General features: G+C 40.6%; 1 protein-coding gene across 2 annotated transcripts in view; it reads left to right on the forward strand.

The window, feature by feature from the left end:
- The window catches only part of UNC5D (unc-5 netrin receptor D), a 527,088-nt gene that overhangs the window by 494,650 nt on the left and 11,639 nt on the right, over positions 1 to 20,799 (forward strand). For both annotated transcript variants that reach the window (XM_055335242.1, XM_055335243.1), the window contains 3 exons: positions 3,624 to 3,773; positions 11,163 to 11,327; positions 18,547 to 18,725. In XM_055335242.1, coding sequence (XP_055191217.1) covers positions 3,624 to 3,773; positions 11,163 to 11,327; positions 18,547 to 18,725 — 494 coding nt within the window. The remainder of the gene's footprint in view (positions 1 to 3,623; positions 3,774 to 11,162; positions 11,328 to 18,546; positions 18,726 to 20,799) is intronic.

A 20,799-nucleotide genomic window follows, 5' to 3' on the forward strand; every position in this document is an offset into this window, starting at 1 on the left:
CACCCAGTGTGAAATGAGGAGGGAGACAGACTATAGCCACCACCAACCATAGCCTTTTTGTACATTTTATAGACAATAAACTGGCCAGATCCTGTTTTCTAGTTTAATTAATGCAGATAATAATTTAACAGTAGAACCAGAGACTTAACATAAGGTCATTGTCACATAGGAGGCAGATAGGAAAAATGAAATGAGTATCAGGCCTCACACCCGGGATGATAGATCCACTGAGCGACTCAGAACTAGCTCAGCAGAGTTTGTTTGTACCACTGATTCTCAAACCCAGCTGGGCATCAGATTCATCTGGAAAGCCTTCAAAAATACAGATGTCCAGGACTAGCCCTGAAAAGAATGCCATAAGTTGTGAGCATAACTGGAAATTCTGGACTAAGTATAATTTCTTCTTTTTAGAGAGTGTTTTAAAGCTTGTATTCAGGAGGTTTTATTTGTTTGTTTTTTTCTACCTATGGATCCAGTTATGCCTTTACAATTTATAAATACAAAGATAAGTTCATGATTGGCTTCTTCATTTTAATAAGTACATGTTTTTTTACAGAGTAACTGTGGTTGCTTAATATTTTGTGCAAGATTATGAGATACTGTTAATTGTGTAGAGTTGGTTCGATGTGTGGAGATGAAAGTAAGCTAAAAAAAAAGCAAAGATAAATCATGGTTGTATTAAAATTGGGGGCCCTAAAGCAGAAATTTCTAAAAGATACCATTTTTCTCTGTGATAATTATAAGTGGACATCTATTAAAAATTTTTAATATTCTCCATGCTGCATTTTAGGGACTGCTTAGACCATAGGGTAAATATGGACTGACTTATGTCATCTTTATATATATCGTGCACCAGTGAAAAATTATTTATGGGACAGAGTTAATAACAGTCTGACCTTCACATGACTCTAAAAAAAAAAAAAAAGAAAAGAATAAAAGAAAGCATAGGATATAAAAAGGCAGGGAAATGAAAAAAAAAAATACTAGGCTACAGTCAAGTTGCCCCATTGTAGTTAGCTCTGTCACTAACCCTGTAACTTTAGGAAGATGACTTTCTTTGGGGGTGGTGATGTGCTTCAAATTTTCATCTGCAAAAAGGTACATGGTGATTTAAAACTTCAGTCCTCTTCTAGTGTGATGGTGCTCGGTGTGGTTTCTAAATATTAAAATAACCTAGATCTCCACTAAGAAATGAGCCATTGGCCCAAGGTGCTTCGTCTTCTGACCTCAGTTTACTTCTCTGTGCTTTCAGGCAAGGTAGATGACTTAAAGACAAGGAGTATGCTTTACACAACCCAGTCAAATATACTTTGAAGAGTCCACACTATTGTTAGCGTATGGCTTTAACATGGTTTTAATAAGTGCATTCGTTATTTTTATGTGTTTCTAATGTCACACTAAAATTGCAAAAAGAGCTTAATATAGTATCAGGTTGATGATTTTGTTTGGCCATGAATAAGCCCAGCTAAGGAACAGAAGCCTACAGAAAATAAGTAACTGGTCCAATCATACTGAAATGTGATTGGAATTCTGAGCCTCCATTTTCAGCTAATAAAATGCATCCTCTTTTGAGTATATGTAGTCCCCAGAAGATTCTTACACACCTTAAAACCTGAGTATCCATGCTCTAAAATTAAATACAAAGCCCTTAGCACAGCAAGTGAGACTTCATGATTGGATTTTCATCACCTCCAGCCACTTACTTTCTACCCTACCTGTCCCAGCTCTACCTCACCTGGCACCTTTGTACATGCCCTGCTCAGTGCCCTGAGCACGTGCTTCTCTGCCGTTTCCAGTGGCTCGCCCTCCTATTTAAGGTTAGGCTCAAATATTACTTCTTCTATTAATTTCCCACTTACTTCCCTGGCCTGTCCTCTCATCTGGGTTAGGCTATACCCTATGCCTTGCCTTGACCTCCTAGGTATACATGTATTTGTAATACTTAGATATGACGTCAGATGCCTACTAGACTGTGAGCTCTCTGGTGGCAGAAGGCAGTTTTATTTTATAAACTTAGAGTCCAGTTTGAGCATAGCTCTGATGGACACTTATTAAATCTCCACAAAGAACCACTGATCAGCATCTATTAAAAAATCTCAGCTCAGCATTTGGATTGCATTCTCTTTCCTCCCTACCCTACTATGATCCTTCCACTTCTTGCAGCCCCCTTCAGATGCCGGCTAGACCTACAAAGCTAGGGACTACCTAGCACTGTGCTGTTCAGTAATTACTGACAACATGTGGATGTTTAAGTTAACTAAAGCGAAAAAAACCTCAGTTCCATACTCTCTCTAGCCTCATTTCAAGTACTCAATAGCCACTGTGGCCAGTGGCTACCACGTGGAGCAGCACAGATCTAGAACATTTCCAGCATCACAGAAAGTTCAGCACTGACCTGAGAGCTCCCAAGAAACACCTCCTCTTGCTAAATGAAGTGTAGAAATTGACCTTGGAATTGAATCAGTTAGTCCTGGGAAAAGATACTAGCAACCGATTAACAATTACGGGTATGTGTCGGATAAAAGCTGGACAGCTGCATCTTAGTAAGACATGTTTTTATTCCTGTTATTCTGCACGTAGACAAGAGTTGGTAAGATAACCTCTGGAGCTGCTTTTACTCGCTGATAATTGAAATGTAAGTTTTATTGTATTTATAATCCCACTTGCCTGCCTTCTCACAATCTTTCTTAGAATCTGGGAAGATTACAGGACATAATTAAAGGATCTCAGTTATCTTATTTATTGTAACTCTGCAGGGGAATTATAAGTCAATTAATGGTGATTTTAAGAAATGGATTTAGGGAGCTCTCTTATCTCCAATAGCACTGACGGCCTCACCCCAACGGCAGTTTAACCTTTTGGAGAATTCATGTCGGTTATTTGATTTGACTTATCATCTCTTCAATAGGATTCTAAACACCACAAATTTGGAACCAATTAAAATGGCTGGCTTAAAAGAATATAGGTGAATTGTTTATTTTAGTTATAATTTTAAAGATTTCTCAGCAAAAGATACAAGGGTATGTATCTTCAGGAATCGGATTTCCTTTTTCTGAGCTAAAACATGATAAACAACTTATTTTTGCTTGGCCTTTTGGCATTACTTTTATGAACATTACTGCAAATAAATAGTGTCCATACACCCTATAACATTTATTTTGAACCAAAGAGTAAGTAATTGTATAATGCCCGTATTCACAACACGTGGAACTGTGGAGAGGGTGCTACTCAACTTTCAGTGTAAACTCTGAACACATCCCTTGATTATGGTTGTGGCAGATGAAATTCACACAGTTGTGGCAACTCAATGGTGTAACGGTTTGCTTAGGGCAGGGGAGGTCTTTTAGCTTTAAAGAAAGGAACGGTGTTGGTTTAAAAGCCTAAGCAATGCAAATAATGAAGAGCAATTATTTCTTTCAGCCTAGGTCCTTACGAGTCAGCAGCTTTGAGTCAGGAGCCCTGACCTTACAAGGATATGGGGGAACCAAAGAAGTGTGTGTCTGTGATGCTGTTTGTCTATTTCTAGAAGACACATGGTAGTGAGCGTACCTATCTATAGAAAGCAACGTGTTGGAAATTAGACACTTCATTGTTATGCCTCTTTTCTCTTTCCTGCCCTAAAGGAAGTGGTTTCAGATGAAAGACATCAAGGTGGACAGCTACTGGAAGAGCCAAAGTTGCTGCATTTCAAAGGGAACACCTTCAGTCTTCAGATCTCTGTCCTGGATATCCCTCCATTCCTCTGGAGAATCAAACCATTCACTGCATGCCAGGTACTGGCCAAATGGGCTGCTGACAGAAATAGCTTTGCTTTAACCAGCAAGCACGTCACTAAACCGTAGCAAGGGTACTCTTGACTTACCTTCTCCTTTGAAAGTATGGATTTAATTTCAGAACTGTCACAGAAATGTAGCAGTTTAGACGACACACAGGGAATCAATCATATTGACATCAACTCACAGGTTTCTACAGGTAGGGGGAAAAGATGCTTGATGTCAGTCAGGCAATGTAAAATTTCTCCTCTCTCCCACTTACACTCTTGCTCAGTATAGGTTCAAGATAGTCATTTAACAACTTAGAGCAGGGTTGGTGTGGTGTTTGTTTTAATTAAAACCAGTTCATTACGAGACACTATTTTAATCATGGTCAACAATGAATGATCTGGATGTCAGTTGTTTAGATTTCTTTCTTTCTTTCTTTCTTTCTTTCTTTCTTTCTTTCTTTCTTTCCTTTCTTTCTTTCTTTCTTTTTTTTTTTTTTTTTAGTTCATGAGAGACAGACAGAGAGAGAGAGAGAGAGACAAAGAGAGGCAGAGGCAGAGGCAAAGGGAGAAGATGCAGGACTCAATCCCAGGACCCTGGGATCACGACCTAAGCCCAAGGCAGACACTTAGCCTCTTAGCCACCCTGGCACCCCTAATGTCAATCCTTTAAGGGTGACAATTTTGAATTGTGGGGAGCCCTGGCTGGCCAGGTAGGCACCAGAGACTCTGTTCTGAACATGAAGTGCTTGCCACCAAGTAAGCTGAGTAAGATGGGAAGAGGAAATTGTAAACTGAGAGCGAGAGAAAGAATAATGCCTTTTAGGGCCCTTTAACAAATATATAAAGATATTCTGTATTATTGTTCCTCTATCAAAAAATTTTAAAACATTGCAAAATGACTTGAGTCTCCTCAGATCACTTTTAGGGAATTTGAGTAATTGCTTAGCATAGAAAGATCTCTTATCGATGTGTGACTCTGCCACCGAATTCTATAGAAATCCCCACTGATGAGTACTGTCATCACAAGCAGCTGGCTGGTCTACAGTCTTTCCCTAAATCAAAGTCACCAGGTGACAGGACATTTCCTTAGCTTTGGAAAAAGCTTCTGGTGGGCTCAGATTGATCTGGGATCACAGGAGGCTTTCAGATGTCTCAGTTCTATCATAACCTATGGAGCTTTGTGGGGTTTTAACCTTTCCATTCTTGTGACATTTATTAAAAACAAAAACCAAAAACATGCACAAGATGAACCAGCTTGTCAGAATGAGAACAAGCCAAATCACAGAGAGAAAAACCTTGCCTGAGTCATGAGAGTTAGAAAAAAAAGTTGAACCACCAACCCTTTTGCCTTCAAAAATTCATGTTTTTCAGAGTGGACAAGGTTGTATTTTCCTGTTTACTTTTCAGACTTCTCATTACCTTTGGAACTGCCCCTTGTGTACTCTTTCAGAGCATTCAGAGCAACAGGAGCATCTCTCATGGCCCCAAACAATTTTTTTGACACATTCAGCATATTTCCTTATGCTGAGAGGTTTTTCCATGAATAAATGGGTCGTTTATGATATTCTAAGACCTAGGTGTCTCTGTTTCCAGGAAAGCATATTCAAAGTTTCCAGTCCAAATTGAACTTCAGGGCATTGTTAAAACAAATCCTGGTAGTCACATAAATTCCTCTGTATTAATCTTTATAGGCTTAAAGGCATCTTTCTACTGGATTTAATGCAAGTGCCTCAATCCAAGTAACTATTAAGTTTAATGCTTAGAAATAAAAAAAAAAAAAAAGTCAGATGAAAGGACCATAACCTTGCACTAGCACTTAAACAATAATTCCAGTACCAGGAATTCCAAGGAGGGTCCAGGGCAGGAAAGGTGTGGGGGCCTAAGAACTTGTGGACCTCAAAACATGCCACAGAGGCCAACCAAAGAAAAAGGGCATTGGCTCACAAGGAAACCCAACAAGCTTTACTGCTGGGATGGCTTGGATTGCATGGATGTTGTGAACATGGATAAATATTTGCCTTCTGTAATTGAGCATAATTTGAAAGAGTCTTGGAAGGCTGAGAAATAATTTAATTTTCTCTGCACCAGGGGTTTGCCACTGAGTTTCATTTCCACTTCATTTTTCTTACCCACAAATGGCTTTCTGCTCCGTTCCTCCTTTCCCTGCCACCACCACCCTTGCCGCCAATTTTCTTGCCTCTGTCATCACTAAAATCCCCTAGCTTGTATGAATGCGTATTGTGCTGCTCTTAATGGCCATGCTGTGTTTGCTCCAGGCATCAGATGTAAGCCCTTTGGGGAGGGTTTGTGCTCATCCTGCTTGAACTTCATGTAGAACATGATGTGCACTGATAAACTTGGCGTGGATAATAGAGAATGGCTTTTCATTAGGGCTTAGTGGATGGGAACTAACCGAGAGCTATTGCAGAGACAGAAAATCTCACTCTTCCTGACATCATTTATAGGTCTCTCCTTCAACTGGTAAATCTCCCTGTCATCTTCTGTCATCTTCCAGCTCAATGCATGGAAGAACTCTGGTCTTCCTCTCCCTCTTTCTCTAACTTTAATTTTGGAATCTGAGAGGCGACATATTCCAGCTGGCACCCAAAGCCTGCTCTCCTAAGAAACCTTACTTTCTTCTTCTGGGATAGCTGGCATTTACCGGGAATTTTCAGGCCTAGGAGATACCCACTGCCTAGAATATTTGCCCCATGAGACACCAACCAACTGCACAAGGAATGTTCTTAGAATGGTGTAAATTCAAGGTTAGATCCAGAGTCAGACCAGCTGGCTTTGAAATCTTGTTAGGTTAGCTTCTGGAGGATTAGAGTTGACAAAATGCTATGCTACAACCCGTAGTGCTGGTCTTCCCTTTCCCCTCCCCTGAAAAAAAAAAGTATTTCTTCTCTTCTCAGGCTTTTTAAGACTTGACCACAGTTAGAGATCCCCTCCACAGATTTAGCAGACCTTGTCTAGGAGGTAAATAAATAGCTCTGCTCCCCATAGGTTACTGGGACCTGGGTGCTACAGAATCACCCATTCTGCTATTTGTTGCTGACTATGGGGTGGAGAAGCTGGAATAAACAGTATACAATAAAATATTTTTTAAATCCTACAAAACACAAATACGAGCTGTCACCTCCCTAGAATAAAAGCAGCTTTCTTTTCAGCATACTTTGTGTCTTGGGGAACCCTGTGTCTGTCTCCTGCTAGGATGTGATTTACATTCTCTCCATCTGCTAGGAACCTAATTATAATGGGAATCAAAATGAAAACATTTCCGGAATTCTTTAAACACCCATAACTTTGCTACACTTTGTCCTCCCATATTACTTGCCACATCATTCCTCTCGCTCAGTGAGCATCTTGATAGTTTGTTCTTTTTTTAATAACTGAAAGCAAAGATGGTTGCCCTGAAAACACACTAATCACAGCGCTTCTAATTCTATTACTTTTAAATGTTTTGTTGAGCACTTTTGGCAGCTGCTACTCAACCCAACAATAAAAAGGAATATTCTTTTGATATGATCTTAAAATCAGATTTTTAAAATGTTTTGATTGTGTGCAGTGGAATGTAAAAAGAAAAGAGAGGAGTGTGTGTGTGCTGATTCTCATATCTTTCTGCAAGGGAAGATTATCTCTGCAGTGAGCATGATTCTCTTACCTTTCTGCCAGCATTCTCTGGAGAAAATATAAGAAATGTAGCAAAGTATACCAGAGAAGACACTTTTCAATAAATGGTCAGTACCATTGTTTTGTTTTTTAGGAAAGGAAGAATTAGCAAGGATTCAGATCCACTGCACAACGTGGAGGTTAGTTTAAGAGCGGCACCTTGAATTCAGCTCTGTCTGGCCCTGATCCTTAAGAACTTATATTATACTGTAATGACTCAAATTTCTATTTAAAAACACAAAAACCTTAGCTTTTTGTTCTTTGGTGTTGTTATTGTTGTTGGGTTTGTTGATTTGTTTTGTTTTGTTTTGTTTTTTAGAGTTGGTGGGGGAAAGAGAGAGAGAATCTTAGGCAGGCTCTAGAATTAAGGCTCCATCTCACAACCCTGAGATCATGACATGAACTGAAATCAAGTCAGGGGATCCCTGGGTGGCACAGCGGTTTGGCGCCTGCCTTTGGCCCAGGGCGCGATCCTGGAGACCCGGGATCGAATCCCACGTCGGGCTCCCGGTGCATGGAGCCTGCTTCTCCCTCTGCCTGTGTCTCTGCCTCTCTCTCTCTCTCTCTGTATGACTATTGTAAATAAATAAAAATAAATAAAAAAATAAATAAATCAAGTCAGATACTTAACCAACGGAGCCACCCAGGTGTCCCTTTAGTTTTCTTAATTAGGCAAAAGTACCTGTTAACCATGGAGCCCTATCTTAGAGTTTCTTTCATGAAAGGAGGTTGTTGCAAAATAACTCTATATAAACAACAACAGCAACAACAACAACAACATACTTGCTTAAAGGAGAGTTTATTTGAGGGCTATTAAAATGAAGATAGGACAATAGACGATGGAAGCCCCGGAGGGCCAGGCAGGAGACTCTGTTAAATGTGGCAGGTATCAGGGGGCCATACTGGGCCCCAATGCAAAGGATTCTTGTAATGAAAACAGAGTTCCCAGGAGATCTGGTCACATCCGTGTCCCCTACTCATGATTAGAGGTAGAAGAGACACTGCAGTGTTATTTCCTAAAGAACACCAATAACCTGCTTCCTGTTTGCCTCTCTGGACAAGCCCTAACCCCCTCATTAGCTCCATGTCATAGAGACTGAAGGCAGGAGATTGGGGAGCAGGTCACCACAGTTAGCTCTAATGAGGAGAGAAGAGGATCATTAATGGAGAGAAGAAAATTGGAGGACAGACAGTGAATGGTGATAATCTGTTTTGAAAAGGTAGAGTTGTTGGAGAAAGTAAAGGCCAAATAAAATGATTAGAAGTATAATGTCAGTGATTGATAATGAGATAACTTCCAAAGATACAGCTATTGAGAGTTCTCCACAGAGAGGTGGCAAGGAGTCTGTGAACAGATAGGATCTTGAAGAGTCAGCAAGCAGACAGAAGTGTTGAAGTAAGGGTTACCCATGGCCTCCAACATGGGAGAAGCCTTAGGGGGAGAAGCACAGAAAGATTTGGGTTGGACAACAAGAAGAAATGACAGAACTTGTAAATGCATGTCATTATTTCTTTTATCCGGTGTAGAATTTGGTGCATGTGAAAAGTCATTTTTGAGTGTTGTCAGGAAAATGACTTCCTCCAAAGATGGCTGGGCTACCTCACCAACCAGACCTTCTCTCAGTCCCTGACTGCATCTTGAGATGAAAATTCCAGTTCCGGGGATCCCTGGGTGGCGCAGCGGTTTGGCGCCTGCCTTTGGCTCAGGGCGCGATCCTGGAGACCCGGGATCGAATCCCACGTCGGGCTCCCGGTGCATGGAGCCTGCTTCTCCCTCTGCCTGTGTCTCTGCCTCTCTCTCTCCCTCTCTCTGTGACTATCATAAATAAATAAAAATTAAAAAAAAAAAAAAAAGAAAATTCCAGTTCCTCTCCCTTGATTCAGGATTAAGAACAAATGAAACAAGACCACAAAGCCTTATATTCCTTGCTGGGATGTATGGTAGTGGTTAGGGCATGAGTTTCTTCTCTCAGACTCCCTACAGCTAGTGTTCCTCTCTTCAAGTGGGCAACAATCAAAGGCTGTCCTTCCTTGCTGGTCCCCCCCCGTGAATCATCCAAAATCCGGGTCTGTGAGACTTCCAGTAGAGAAAACTAAGAAACAAGCAATGTGCCCATTAGAATTCTGAAAGAAGGGCAGCCCTGGTGGCGCAGTGGATTAGCGCCCCCTGCAGCCCGGGGCCTGATCCTGGAGACACGGGATAGAGTCCCATGTCCGGCTCCCTGTGTGGAGCCTGCTTCTCCCTCTGCCTGTGTCTCTGCCTCCCTCTCTCTCAGTCTCTGTCTCTATGAATGAATAAATAAAATCTTAAAAAGAAAAAAAAAAGAATTCTGGTAACTCCTAGTTCCTCACAGTGAGTTGATTGAATTTTAATCATGACCCCCGATCTTATAACACATGATGGCTTCATCACCAGTCACACTTCAGAATATCAAACCTCCAAACCCGATGTATCTTCTGCCACCTGCCAGTGTTAATATTGGAGAAAATTATATCTTTAGTGAAAGGTAAAAAAGAACACATTAATGAAATGAAAAAAAGAGAAAAAGGTGAAGATGAACGTTACTAGAGGCTGGTCATACATGGTCATTGCCAAGAATCTCAGCTTGATTAAAGTAGGAAGGAGAGACTTTTTAGTAGATGAAAGAATATCAATGAGTGACCTCTAGTTCACATTGTTGTAAAGCCACATGCCTGAGCATAGCCTAATCGGGCATACACTGACTAGTAATAGGAAAAAAGGCTGGTGTATATAGATTTTATTATTTCCCCCCTCACAGTAAAAACCCCTTTTGCCACTCAATTGTCTGTGAGTCCCATGATGGTACAGACTGAACCTAGTTTCTTAATTGTTTATCTTGTATAGCTTATGGTCATGAGCAAGCACCATGCACATAATTGTGGAACAGATGAATTAAGTGAATGAGGAGTTGACAAACAAGACTATTCTGGGCAGCCTAGTGTTTGTGTCTCTCTCTGGTGTGCGTATATGTGTGTGTATGTACTCTTGTGATTGGTAGGATGTATAATGTTTTATGGTGGATACACTAGCAATAGTGTGTTCTTTTACACAATTCTATATAAGTTTGTGGTGTTGGGATAAGTGCTGGTCAGGTGTTTGGGTTTTTTTTAAGATTTTATTTATTTTAGAGGGAGAGTGCACGAGAACACAAGTGGGGGGAGGGACAGAGGGATAGGGAGAAACAGACTCACCACTGAGCAGGGATCCTGATGTGGGGCTTGAACTCAGGACCCCAAGATCATGACCTGAGCCAAAGGCAGACGTTAACAGACTGACCCACCCAGGTGCCCCTTGGTCAGTGAGTTCTTTCGCAAAATTTTCATTTAAGTGAAAAGATATCATCCTACCCCAGGCTTAGGGAGAAGGATGGACCAGAGGAGTCTTCTAAAGAATATTTTTTTTTAGTGGAAAAGCATGAGGATTAATTTTTGATGGTATCCTAACTGTGTGTCACCAAGTGAAATCTGAGTTCTTGCGCTGTGGTTTTGGAATTCAAATGTTATCCATTGGAATTGACATTAATTACTTTTTGTGCTGCTTGGCATATGCTGGAACATTATTTCTACAACAGTTTCACCAAAGTTGCTCAGGCAATTATCTCTGCTGCAATCATTGTCATCATCATCATAATTATTGCTATTAAGCCTCTCCTCTCAGCCAGGCTCTGCACACCAGACCCCTCTTCTCTCCCCTGTTTTCCTGCAGGAAGTCCCTTTCTCCCGCGTGTGGTGCAGTAACTGGCAACCCTTGCACTGTGCCTTCTCCCTGGAGCGCTACACGCCCACCACCACCCAGCTGTCCTGCAAAATCTGCATCCGGCAGCTCAAAGGCCATGAACAGATCCTCCAAGTGCAGACATCCATCCTAGAGGTGAGTCCTTAGTCCGCAGGACCACTTGACCCCATTTCTACAGGACAGGAAGATAAATGTACCTATTTCAGTCGTGTTACACAGGTTCTAAAAGAGCTTCAGAATGTACTCACTCTTAAGCATCATTACCGATAAGGGCAAATCAACTTCTTCCTCAAGCTGAGGGTTGAACTGAGCTTCCTGTTGGGCTGAGAAACTCAACCCATCAGAGATGAGGCTCTGTGGAGAGCTAAATTTTAGGGGAAAGCACTGGTTTTATGCACAGAACTACAAACCATCTAATCGTCCTTTGTAGGTTTGGAGTATCACCTGTGGTTCATTTGTAGACTGATGGTACATTTGAGACACAGACCTGGAAGAGGCACGAGGTCACCATTGGGCTGTTTTTCTACGGTTCTGACCATTTTTCCATAAGTTATCTTCAGGACCTTGGTTCCCTGCTGTCATACAATGTCTCATATCCCCCATAGCCCAGTTTCCATTAAATCTAGATTCATCGATGCAATAATGTACGACAAAGTAGACAGAAGTCTCATTCTACAAAGTAAGGAAATGCAAGTGCAGAGAGGGAGAGGATACTGTCCAAGGTCATATCATTATTAAAGGGCAAAGGTAGAATGGGAGTCAGAGGAGAATTCACTTTTGCAAAAAGACACCTAATTTCTGCCATGGCTCTGATTTGCCCTAAACCACCGAATGGCTTCATCATGGCTATGTATTTGGCTTAGAAAGGAGACAATGGCATTCCCACCTGCCTGGTTATTTAAAGGGAGAGAGAGAGAGCAGCTGAGGGGTAGAATCAGGGGAGACATGAGATGCTTTTGTTGAGCAATGACAAGGTAATCCCTGGCTAGGGTAGAAAAACACATTTTATTGCTCATCAGTAGCATATGTACATATGCGTGCATGTATACAGACATACACACATACATATTTATGTATAAATATATAAATAATGTATATTTATTCATTCAGGCTTGGCAGAAGGCCTAACAAATGTTATATACATACCACTCAATTTGTTTTTTTTTCTTTGAAAACTTGTAGTCTTACAGCATTATCACTTCACTCCATTCTCATTTCAATTCATTGTTTATGCAAAATGAGCATTGCTAATTCCCCAAATAGTTTTTCTGAAGAGTGGATGGCTTTCTAAAGGATTGTGCCTCAAAATTGATAGCTGTCTTAACTGACATGTTTGTACAGTATTTGCATTCATTATTGCCAATTAACATTGTATGCTAAACTAGTTTTGATGGGCAAGGTAGATCCAGAAACATAGGGTAGGATATTTTGAGCATCTCTTTCTTGAACAGTCATGGCATATTTAACACAATACATTTCAAAGTAAAATAAAAAAATTGCAGGAAAGTTTTAAAATAAATACAAAAGGAAAATCCAAGCAGATTTTCCTTCTGGCATTCAGAAGCAAGCATGAAGAGGTGGGACGGAAAGATAACCTCTGATGCAAACTCCCTAAATGTCTGATCACAGATCAATACAACAATTCCAGGTTTAAAAGGTTTTTATTTTTTAAGGTACTTAGATGGTGAGGACCAACTCCTACTATTACAGGAAATCCATGTATAAGGACTGTGATGGAGTTGAGATAGCCTGGTACCTGTCCTCCCCACTCAAGCAAATTTTTGAAGTGAACAGGAGGAAAATGAGCTAATAAGCACAGTCTTACCCTTTACTCTCCATTTCCTGGTCTAATGCTTAGCAAGCTTACACTTTGAAATGCTTTGAAAAAGAGGACACCACCATATGTCTTGATAATAAAAGGCAAGCATCTGAATAATCTTTAAACTTTCTATCCCAGATGATAAAGCCAACAATGGGGAGCAAGAGTTCCCAACCCAGTTATAGGATGTCCAGGTCAAAGTCTGGATTTCCATACTAGACTGCTTCCAGATCCCAATCAGGGAAGTCTAATTTAATAATACTGATTATGGGCTTTGTGTGTAATGTAAGTCTTCCTTTGGGAGGGTGAGAGGATGCTTAGGCACTAGTGACAAACATCGTAGCACCATAAATTTTGTCTTTGAGTATGAAATTAGATGAAAATTGGGAAGTTCTTTCCTCAAGACTGCAGAAAGTTGGACTGGGCTGGGCCGGAATAAGGGTTCATTCTATAGGTCTTCGAGAATAGAATAGATTTCCCACATGTCAGTCCACCTGCAATGGAAGATCTTGAGTGTATGATCGATCACTAATGTTCCTTCCAACTCCAGGACTGTCTCATTCCTGGAAGAAGCATAGAACTGAGGATAGATCTAGTGAATACAAAGCATTCTCTTCTTCCTAAAAATGACTTGGATTCTAGTTGTAGATGGTTCCAGAAAAAGTGAAGATACATAAAGTGCTGAGAAGCTAGGATTACCTTGAGGAGTCAAGATGCATTCTAGACATGAATTGTATTAGTCAGTAAGTGCATCATACTTTATGGCTTTTAGGTTGAAAGACCCTGCATTAGGTGGTTTTAATAAGTTAGTAATAGGGTTTCATTGATTAAAGATAATAATAATAATAATAATAATAATAAGGAAATAAATCTTCTCAAGCTTTCAATAGATGTCTGAATTTTTTTTAAGTATCTGCCCCTTTCCCCACTCCAAAAAACAAACAAAAATCCCTGTCTAGTTAAGCTCAGAGCTCCAACTTCTAACTTATTTTAATGTATGATCTTAGGGTCTGTTTCACAAATTTAACAATGGTACCGTGAGAGGTAAAAGAGATACATATAGATGTATGTCATTGTATATATAAGATAACATTTGTTTTAAATATCTGAATCGGGATCCCTGGGTGGCGCAGCGGTTTGGCACCTGCCTTTGGCCCAGGGCGCGATCCTGGAGACTCGGGATCGAATCCCACGTCGGGCTCCCAGCACATGGAGCCTGCTTCTCCCTCTGCCTGTGTCTCTGCCTCTCTCTCTCTCTCTCTCTCTCTGTGACTATCATAAATAAATAAAAATTAAAAAAATATTAATAAATAAATAAATAAATAAATAAATAAATAAATATCTGAATCAATGCCGTGATTATCCTCACTGAAGGTCCTTGGTTCCTTACATTAAGCCTCACATCATCATATACCTTCATGCCTTCTCATCTAAATGGCTTTCCAAATAAATACAGTCATTCACATCATTCTCGCACTTAAAAATTATTTCAGTGATCAAGACAGTATATTTTTTCTGTTCCTTAGAGTGGCCATTATTGTGCCAATCTGTAGAAGCGGGAGGGTTCTATTTAAATGTAACCTCATTGGATTACCTAATGATTATTGCCAATTGATAGTCTACAAAAGCAACGGTATCCCTGATCTAAAAATTGTAGTCCAAAGCGAAATCATTTTACTAATATTGAAGAGAATGGAAGAATCCCTAAGTCATTTATTGCATCATCCCTTGTTAATGTAATATTATTGAAGAAGCCTTTTTTTTTTTTTTGAAGAAAGAACTTAAATGCGAAACTTGCATGTTACAATTTTCCCTTCAAGCAGTTCCCTTATCTTTCTTCCAAAAGTGGTGGAAGGTTGGGGGATGATTTGTCTGTTGCAAAATAGACAGAATACTTGGAATTTCTCATTGATTTACAACTCCCCAGCTAGCCAAGTAGCAGCCGCTTATCTCAGATGTGCAGAGCATGAAAATCTGCTGTTCCTCTGCATATTTAATTTAAACAATCAGACAATGTGATGTATCTACAGGATTCTTATTACTTGGCCCAGCTGTCTTTTAGAATGCACCATAAATGTTGCATAAAGTGTCATCCTTATGCATGGCAAATATTTAAATTGAGAAACTTTAGAAGGAAACCAGGGGCCCACTTATTAAAGTGTCCAAAATAGAAAAAATACTTAAGAGTCATTCTCATATAATATTTTATTCACTCTGAAATCCTACCACTTCTGTCCTGAAGACTGTGGATCAGGGTGGTCTCCCTTCTGCCAACAGTAAAGAGAGCTTGATCAGCTTGCTCCACTCAAAGCCAGTTCAGTCTCTTGGAATCTTTTATCATGGATGCTTCCAGTGCTTTCAATTTTGCTGGCAAGCCACTTTTTGACATGTTAACACCCTTTCATGCCAGTTTACAATGACAAGCTCTCATGTTGTCTTGCATAGAATTCTTTTTTTCTCTCTATAGTTTCCACCATCTTTTTAAAGGACCTCATTCTCCCTTAAGTCAGGAAATTGAAGGAGACTGACTGTTTTTGCTTTACATTTTTAAAGGTCAGAAGAAATTTTACAAACCACGATTAAAATGTTGTTTCTCGGGATCCCTGGGTGGCGCAGCGGTTTGGGGCCTGCCTTTGGCCCAGGGCGCGATCCTGGAGACCCAGGATCGAATCCCGCGTGGGGCTCCCGGTGCATGGAGCCTGCTTCTCCCTCTGCCTATGTCTCTGCGCCTCTCTCTCTCTCTCTCTGTGACTATCATAAATAAATAAAAATTAAAAATTTCATTAAAAAATAAAAAAATAAAATAAAATGTTGTTTCTCGTAACCTACTTCATGCACTAAGAAGCCTGAGTTGGTTCATTTTATAACAATCCAACATATCAGAATAAGAGTTGTATGTTTCACCAAAAATAACTAGTTACCCATTCAGTTTCTACTGAGTCAATAGCTACTCATCCTCCAAAGCCAACCCATATGCCTCCAACAGGAAGCCCTTCCTGCTCTTAATTCCTGAAGCATAAATCTAATAATGCTCAGCATTTTTCTTAACCACCTGCTTGTCTTCAAGCAGGATGGCATAGTGAAATGAATCCTGGTATAGGTATTAGGAAATCAGACTGCTAGTTTCAGCCATGTACAAACTGACCTGGGTAACTTTCACTACATTTCATAACCTTTGTGGGGTCTATAAAAAAGGCCAAAGACTGATTAGGAAATTGGGACAGAAGCATCATGAAGCATCCAAGGTCACTGATCTAGGAAGTATAAAAGCATCTTCCAAAGCAAGGTCTCTCTACCTCTGAAAACTATGATTTTCTATTATCCCATGCTATCATGAAATACTGGAAGAATTTTGATGAGTGTTGTTCTATAATATTCTGAAGGAATAGAACAGTAAGTAGAATCTGTTTAATATGATAATATGTACTTTGAATTTCCAAGCAGAAGATATAATATGCAGGATTTCCCAAATGTATTTGACCATAGATCTGCTCTTTCTGGGAACATCTTCTGAAATACCCTTTTGGAAATACTGCATAAAGGCACTGTATTTCCAAGATAGAGCCCTCAAAATGTAACTTTGTCAAATGGTTATGAAATATCAAAACATATTATCAATCATTAATAAGATCTCTGTGTGAACCAGCTTCCTCAATTAACAGATTCTTAAAGACATAAGACTTACTGAGTCTAAAGGTGTATAGCCATGTGAGCCTGGGCACTTGCCAGGAAGGGCTCTCCTGGCTCTGGTGCCCGAAGTAGGAAGAGGCGTTAAGGTTCAAAAAAACTTGAAGGCAGGATCACAGAACAGCTCAGAAATGGCACGTGTTACCTTGAAGGAAAACACGAGATGACAAATTCCTACCATGAAGGACAGTTTCTTGTGGTTTAAACAGTCCTAACCAAGTCCCTTAACCCCATCTCAGACATGATGCTTTAAGTTCTCTTTATATTATTATTATATTTTCTTTTTTGCTATATGACAAATTATCATAAACTTAATAGAATAAAACAATGCCTATTTACTGTCTCACATTTTTTGTAGGTTGAAAGTCTAGGCATGGCATAATTGTTTCATTTTGGGTTTTTTTAAGATGTATTTATGACAGAGAGGGAGAGCATATGCTTGCACACACAAGCAGGGGGAGTGGCAGGAGGCAGAAGCAGGCTCAGGGAGCCTGATGTGGGGCTCAATCCCAGAGTCCTGGGATCATGACCTGAGCTGAAGGCAGATACTTCACCACTTAACCACCATCCAGGTGCCCGTGGGTTTTCTGATTAGGATCTCACAAGGCTGAGATCAAGGTAGTGGCTGGGGATATGTTCTAGGCTAGAGTTCAGAGTCCTTTTCCAAGCTTATTTGGATTATTGGCCAATAATAGTAGCTAGAGGACTGAGGTCCTTATTTTCTTGCTGTCTCTTAGACTGGAGTCACTCTCAGCTCTAGGGGATGCCCTTGGACCCTCGCCCCCTGTCCTGCTCTATGGACAGTTCACAGCCTTGCTGTTTGTTTTCTACCAGGCCAGCAGGAGAGATGCCTCCAGATAAGAGCTGCCTCTTCTCTCTTCTAAGGGCCACCTGATTAGGTCAGGCCCACCCAGGAAAATCTCTCTTGGTCAACTCATAGTCAACTGATTATAGAGGCCTTAGTGACATTTACAGAAACCCTTGTGATTTGTAGCATATCATAATTGCAGGAAGGATTCAGTCAGATACTTTTCAGGCTTTAAAATTCTGTTGGTTCACATAAACTTATCAGCAGCCACTTTAATTTGACCAATGTCTATATGGTTTTATGTTGGAGATGATGATCTGATTTCTGGCATGCACTGAAATAACCAGTCCTCCCTGGATAGCTCTAAATCAGAAGGCAGGGGTGGGAAGACAGCAGGCAGAAGCTGGCCAGCCTGTGCCACTCCACAGGCTCTAGACCTCCTCACTGACTCCTCGCTGGCTTGTATATGACCAAAGCAATGTAATTCTGAAACAAGACCAGAATATTTACTATGGAATCACACACTTCACATCCCAGAACAGGGCAACACAAACTTAAAGTTGATCAGTAAACAATCATTTGCTCTTTGTAGCTTTCCTGTTGGGTACCTGCCTAGCCAGCAGCTTTGATTAAGCTTATTCATCTTTGGTCAGCTCTGACTATCACCAGGGTCATTCTTTTCATAGAACTGAAATCTGTCATTTGGGGACTTCTTCCTACTGATTCTAGATCCATCCCTGAGAGTAAAAAAAAAAAAAAAAAAAAAAGGTTTAATTCTGCTGTCACCTGACATCTCCTTGATGATTATGACTCCCTCGAGTGTAAGGCACTGTTGTAAATCTCCAGTTCATGATTCACTAGGCTATTAGAGAAGTTATTTACTATTTTAGAGGAAAGGGGAACATTTCAATGTATGTTACAGAGTCCATGACAGAAGCCAAGCATTTTGTGCATGTGTGTTAATAGATTTTCTTAAAAAAATAAAAGTGTTGACCAGTAACACTTCCGTTTAGATCTGACCATGCTTTCTTTGTTTATAGAGTGAAAGAGAAACCATCACTTTCTTTGCACAAGAGGATAGCACTTTCCCTGCACAGACTGGTCCCAAAGCCTTCAAAATCCCCTACTCCATCAGACAGCGGATCTGTGCTACATTCGATACTCCCAATGCCAAAGGCAAGGACTGGCAGATGTTAGCACAGAAAAACAGCATCAACAGGTAATTGGGGGTAAACTTGAAAGAGGTTACTGACAGTTTTGAAAAACAAAGGGGGTTGGGTGCATCCACATGGTTTCCAGACCCTGATGCCTTTATAGATCCCTCTGGCTGTATTTCACGTGAGGCCTAGCTATGTAGCTAGGCAAAGAACAAGAACAGGACCCTGTGTGTGGCATTTCCTTCCACCCATTCTGTCTTTGGAAATGTCATAGAAAAGTCTTACTTTGGTCCTGGTCCATCATTAGATTGGCTAATTTGGGCCACCCAAATGGGGGTAGAGACTGGGTCATCTTGGTACTTGGAGATGCTAGCATGGTCTTGAGCCAGTGATAATAGAAACAAACAAGTAAGCTGCATAAACCCTCTCCCTAGCATCAGACCACCTTATGTGTGGTTTAACCTTTAATGGGGACTTGCTCAGCCTACAAAAGTGCAAGTGCATGCCTCTGTGTCAGACTCCCGTTACTATACTAACATTGTAGTTGAGAGTTGAATAGAGAGATTCATAATGGGCTGGATTACTTTCGATGAGAAGAAGCAAGAGTGATGGCATCCCGAGCAGCACCAATGGGTAGGCAGCTCCTGCTGAACTTGTAGGATAACTAGCAGGGAGAGGGCCCTGGCCCCCCACCCTGACCTCCCCTTATGCCCCAGAATGATTAGAAAAGAGAACAAGTTTCGCCAGAACCATTTACATCCCTTCTTCTCTGTTACTCTTTTTTTTTTTTCCTTTTTGAGGCAAAGCCTTATTTTCTTACTGTTTGGCTTGCTCTATCATTTCCGTTTTGTGTTCTTTATTTTCACAGACATCCTACCTGACTCTTTCTTCTCTGAAGGGGAGGTAGGTGTCTGCCAAGAAATTATAGAGTGCCGTTCCCTGTTTCAAAAGGGATCCAGAATCCAGGAACGAAGGACCCAACTAGAAGGCAGTCAGACTCAGAGAAGAAAATCAGGGAACGATGCATTGCTGTAAAAGAAAATGGAATTTGCAGAGACAGACAAGCCCAGAAAGAATAGATACATTCTTGAGAGTCATATATTGAAAATGAAAGAACACAAAAATGTTTGAGTGTACAGGAAAAAAAAAATTAGGTTGACTATTTCCCAGCAACTTTGACAAAGGAAGAAGATGTCTCATGTATAACCCATGAACACCATGACTATGTCAAGCTCACTTTCTGATCACCCACAGGGACAAGAATGAAAAACCTGAGAATAGAATTTGGTTTGCAAAGAAAAAAGGGTAGGCGGTGGATGGGACCCTGTAAGGCATCCTTGGTTCTACAACCCCATACCAGTCTGCCTCAACACATCACTTACTAGTCCTATTTCCTTCTCCACAAATGCAATTTGTAGAATTCGAACTACATCAACTCCTTAGTCCATTCTGGCCATGAGAGTTTATGATTTTTAATTCACCAATCACATGAAAATAATTGCCACAAAGGATCTGTGGATCCACAGAAGTTATGGTTCATTTGCTGAATGAGTCTACACTCATTCCTGCCTTTTTCCTTTCACCTTTCATTCTCTGCTTACAGTCTTCCTATGAGAACTACAAGTGCCCCAGAATCATCAGTTGTGGCCCTTGCACAGTAGGGAAAATGCATTTCAAACTGGGCGATGAAGGTCAACAGCCTTTCGTGCCTGGGTTCTCATAAGCAGGAAGTGGCTTCATGAGAACAGAATGCCCTTCCAGTGTCCAGGATCCTTATATGTGAATACTTGGTGTGCCTGTTTGCTTGCTCTGGGGTTTCCCTAAGAGCCCTTCTACAGGAAAGCTTACATTTCCTTGACATATGAAATACAAATGACCTACTTTATGCAGTTTCTAACACAGTGCCCCAAAAATGTTGATTTTCAATCATTGTCACTCTTTGCAGTCTTCACTAATAGCAAATGGTGGAGATGGGGGGCATGAATACAAGTAACCTGCTATCTTTCAGTCTTCTTTGGTGGACGTATGCAACTTCAGTGAATGGCAGGTCCTTAAGTCTCCCAAAGTAGTCTAACTATGGAATGAGAATGGTTTACATTGAGAATCAGCAAACTCCCTTCTGTTTAAGCAGATAGC

The sequence above is a fragment of the Nyctereutes procyonoides genome, unplaced genomic scaffold (assembly GCF_905146905.1).
Source record: "Nyctereutes procyonoides isolate TBG_1078 unplaced genomic scaffold, NYPRO_anot_genome, whole genome shotgun sequence".
NCBI lineage: Eukaryota > Metazoa > Chordata > Mammalia > Carnivora > Canidae > Nyctereutes > Nyctereutes procyonoides.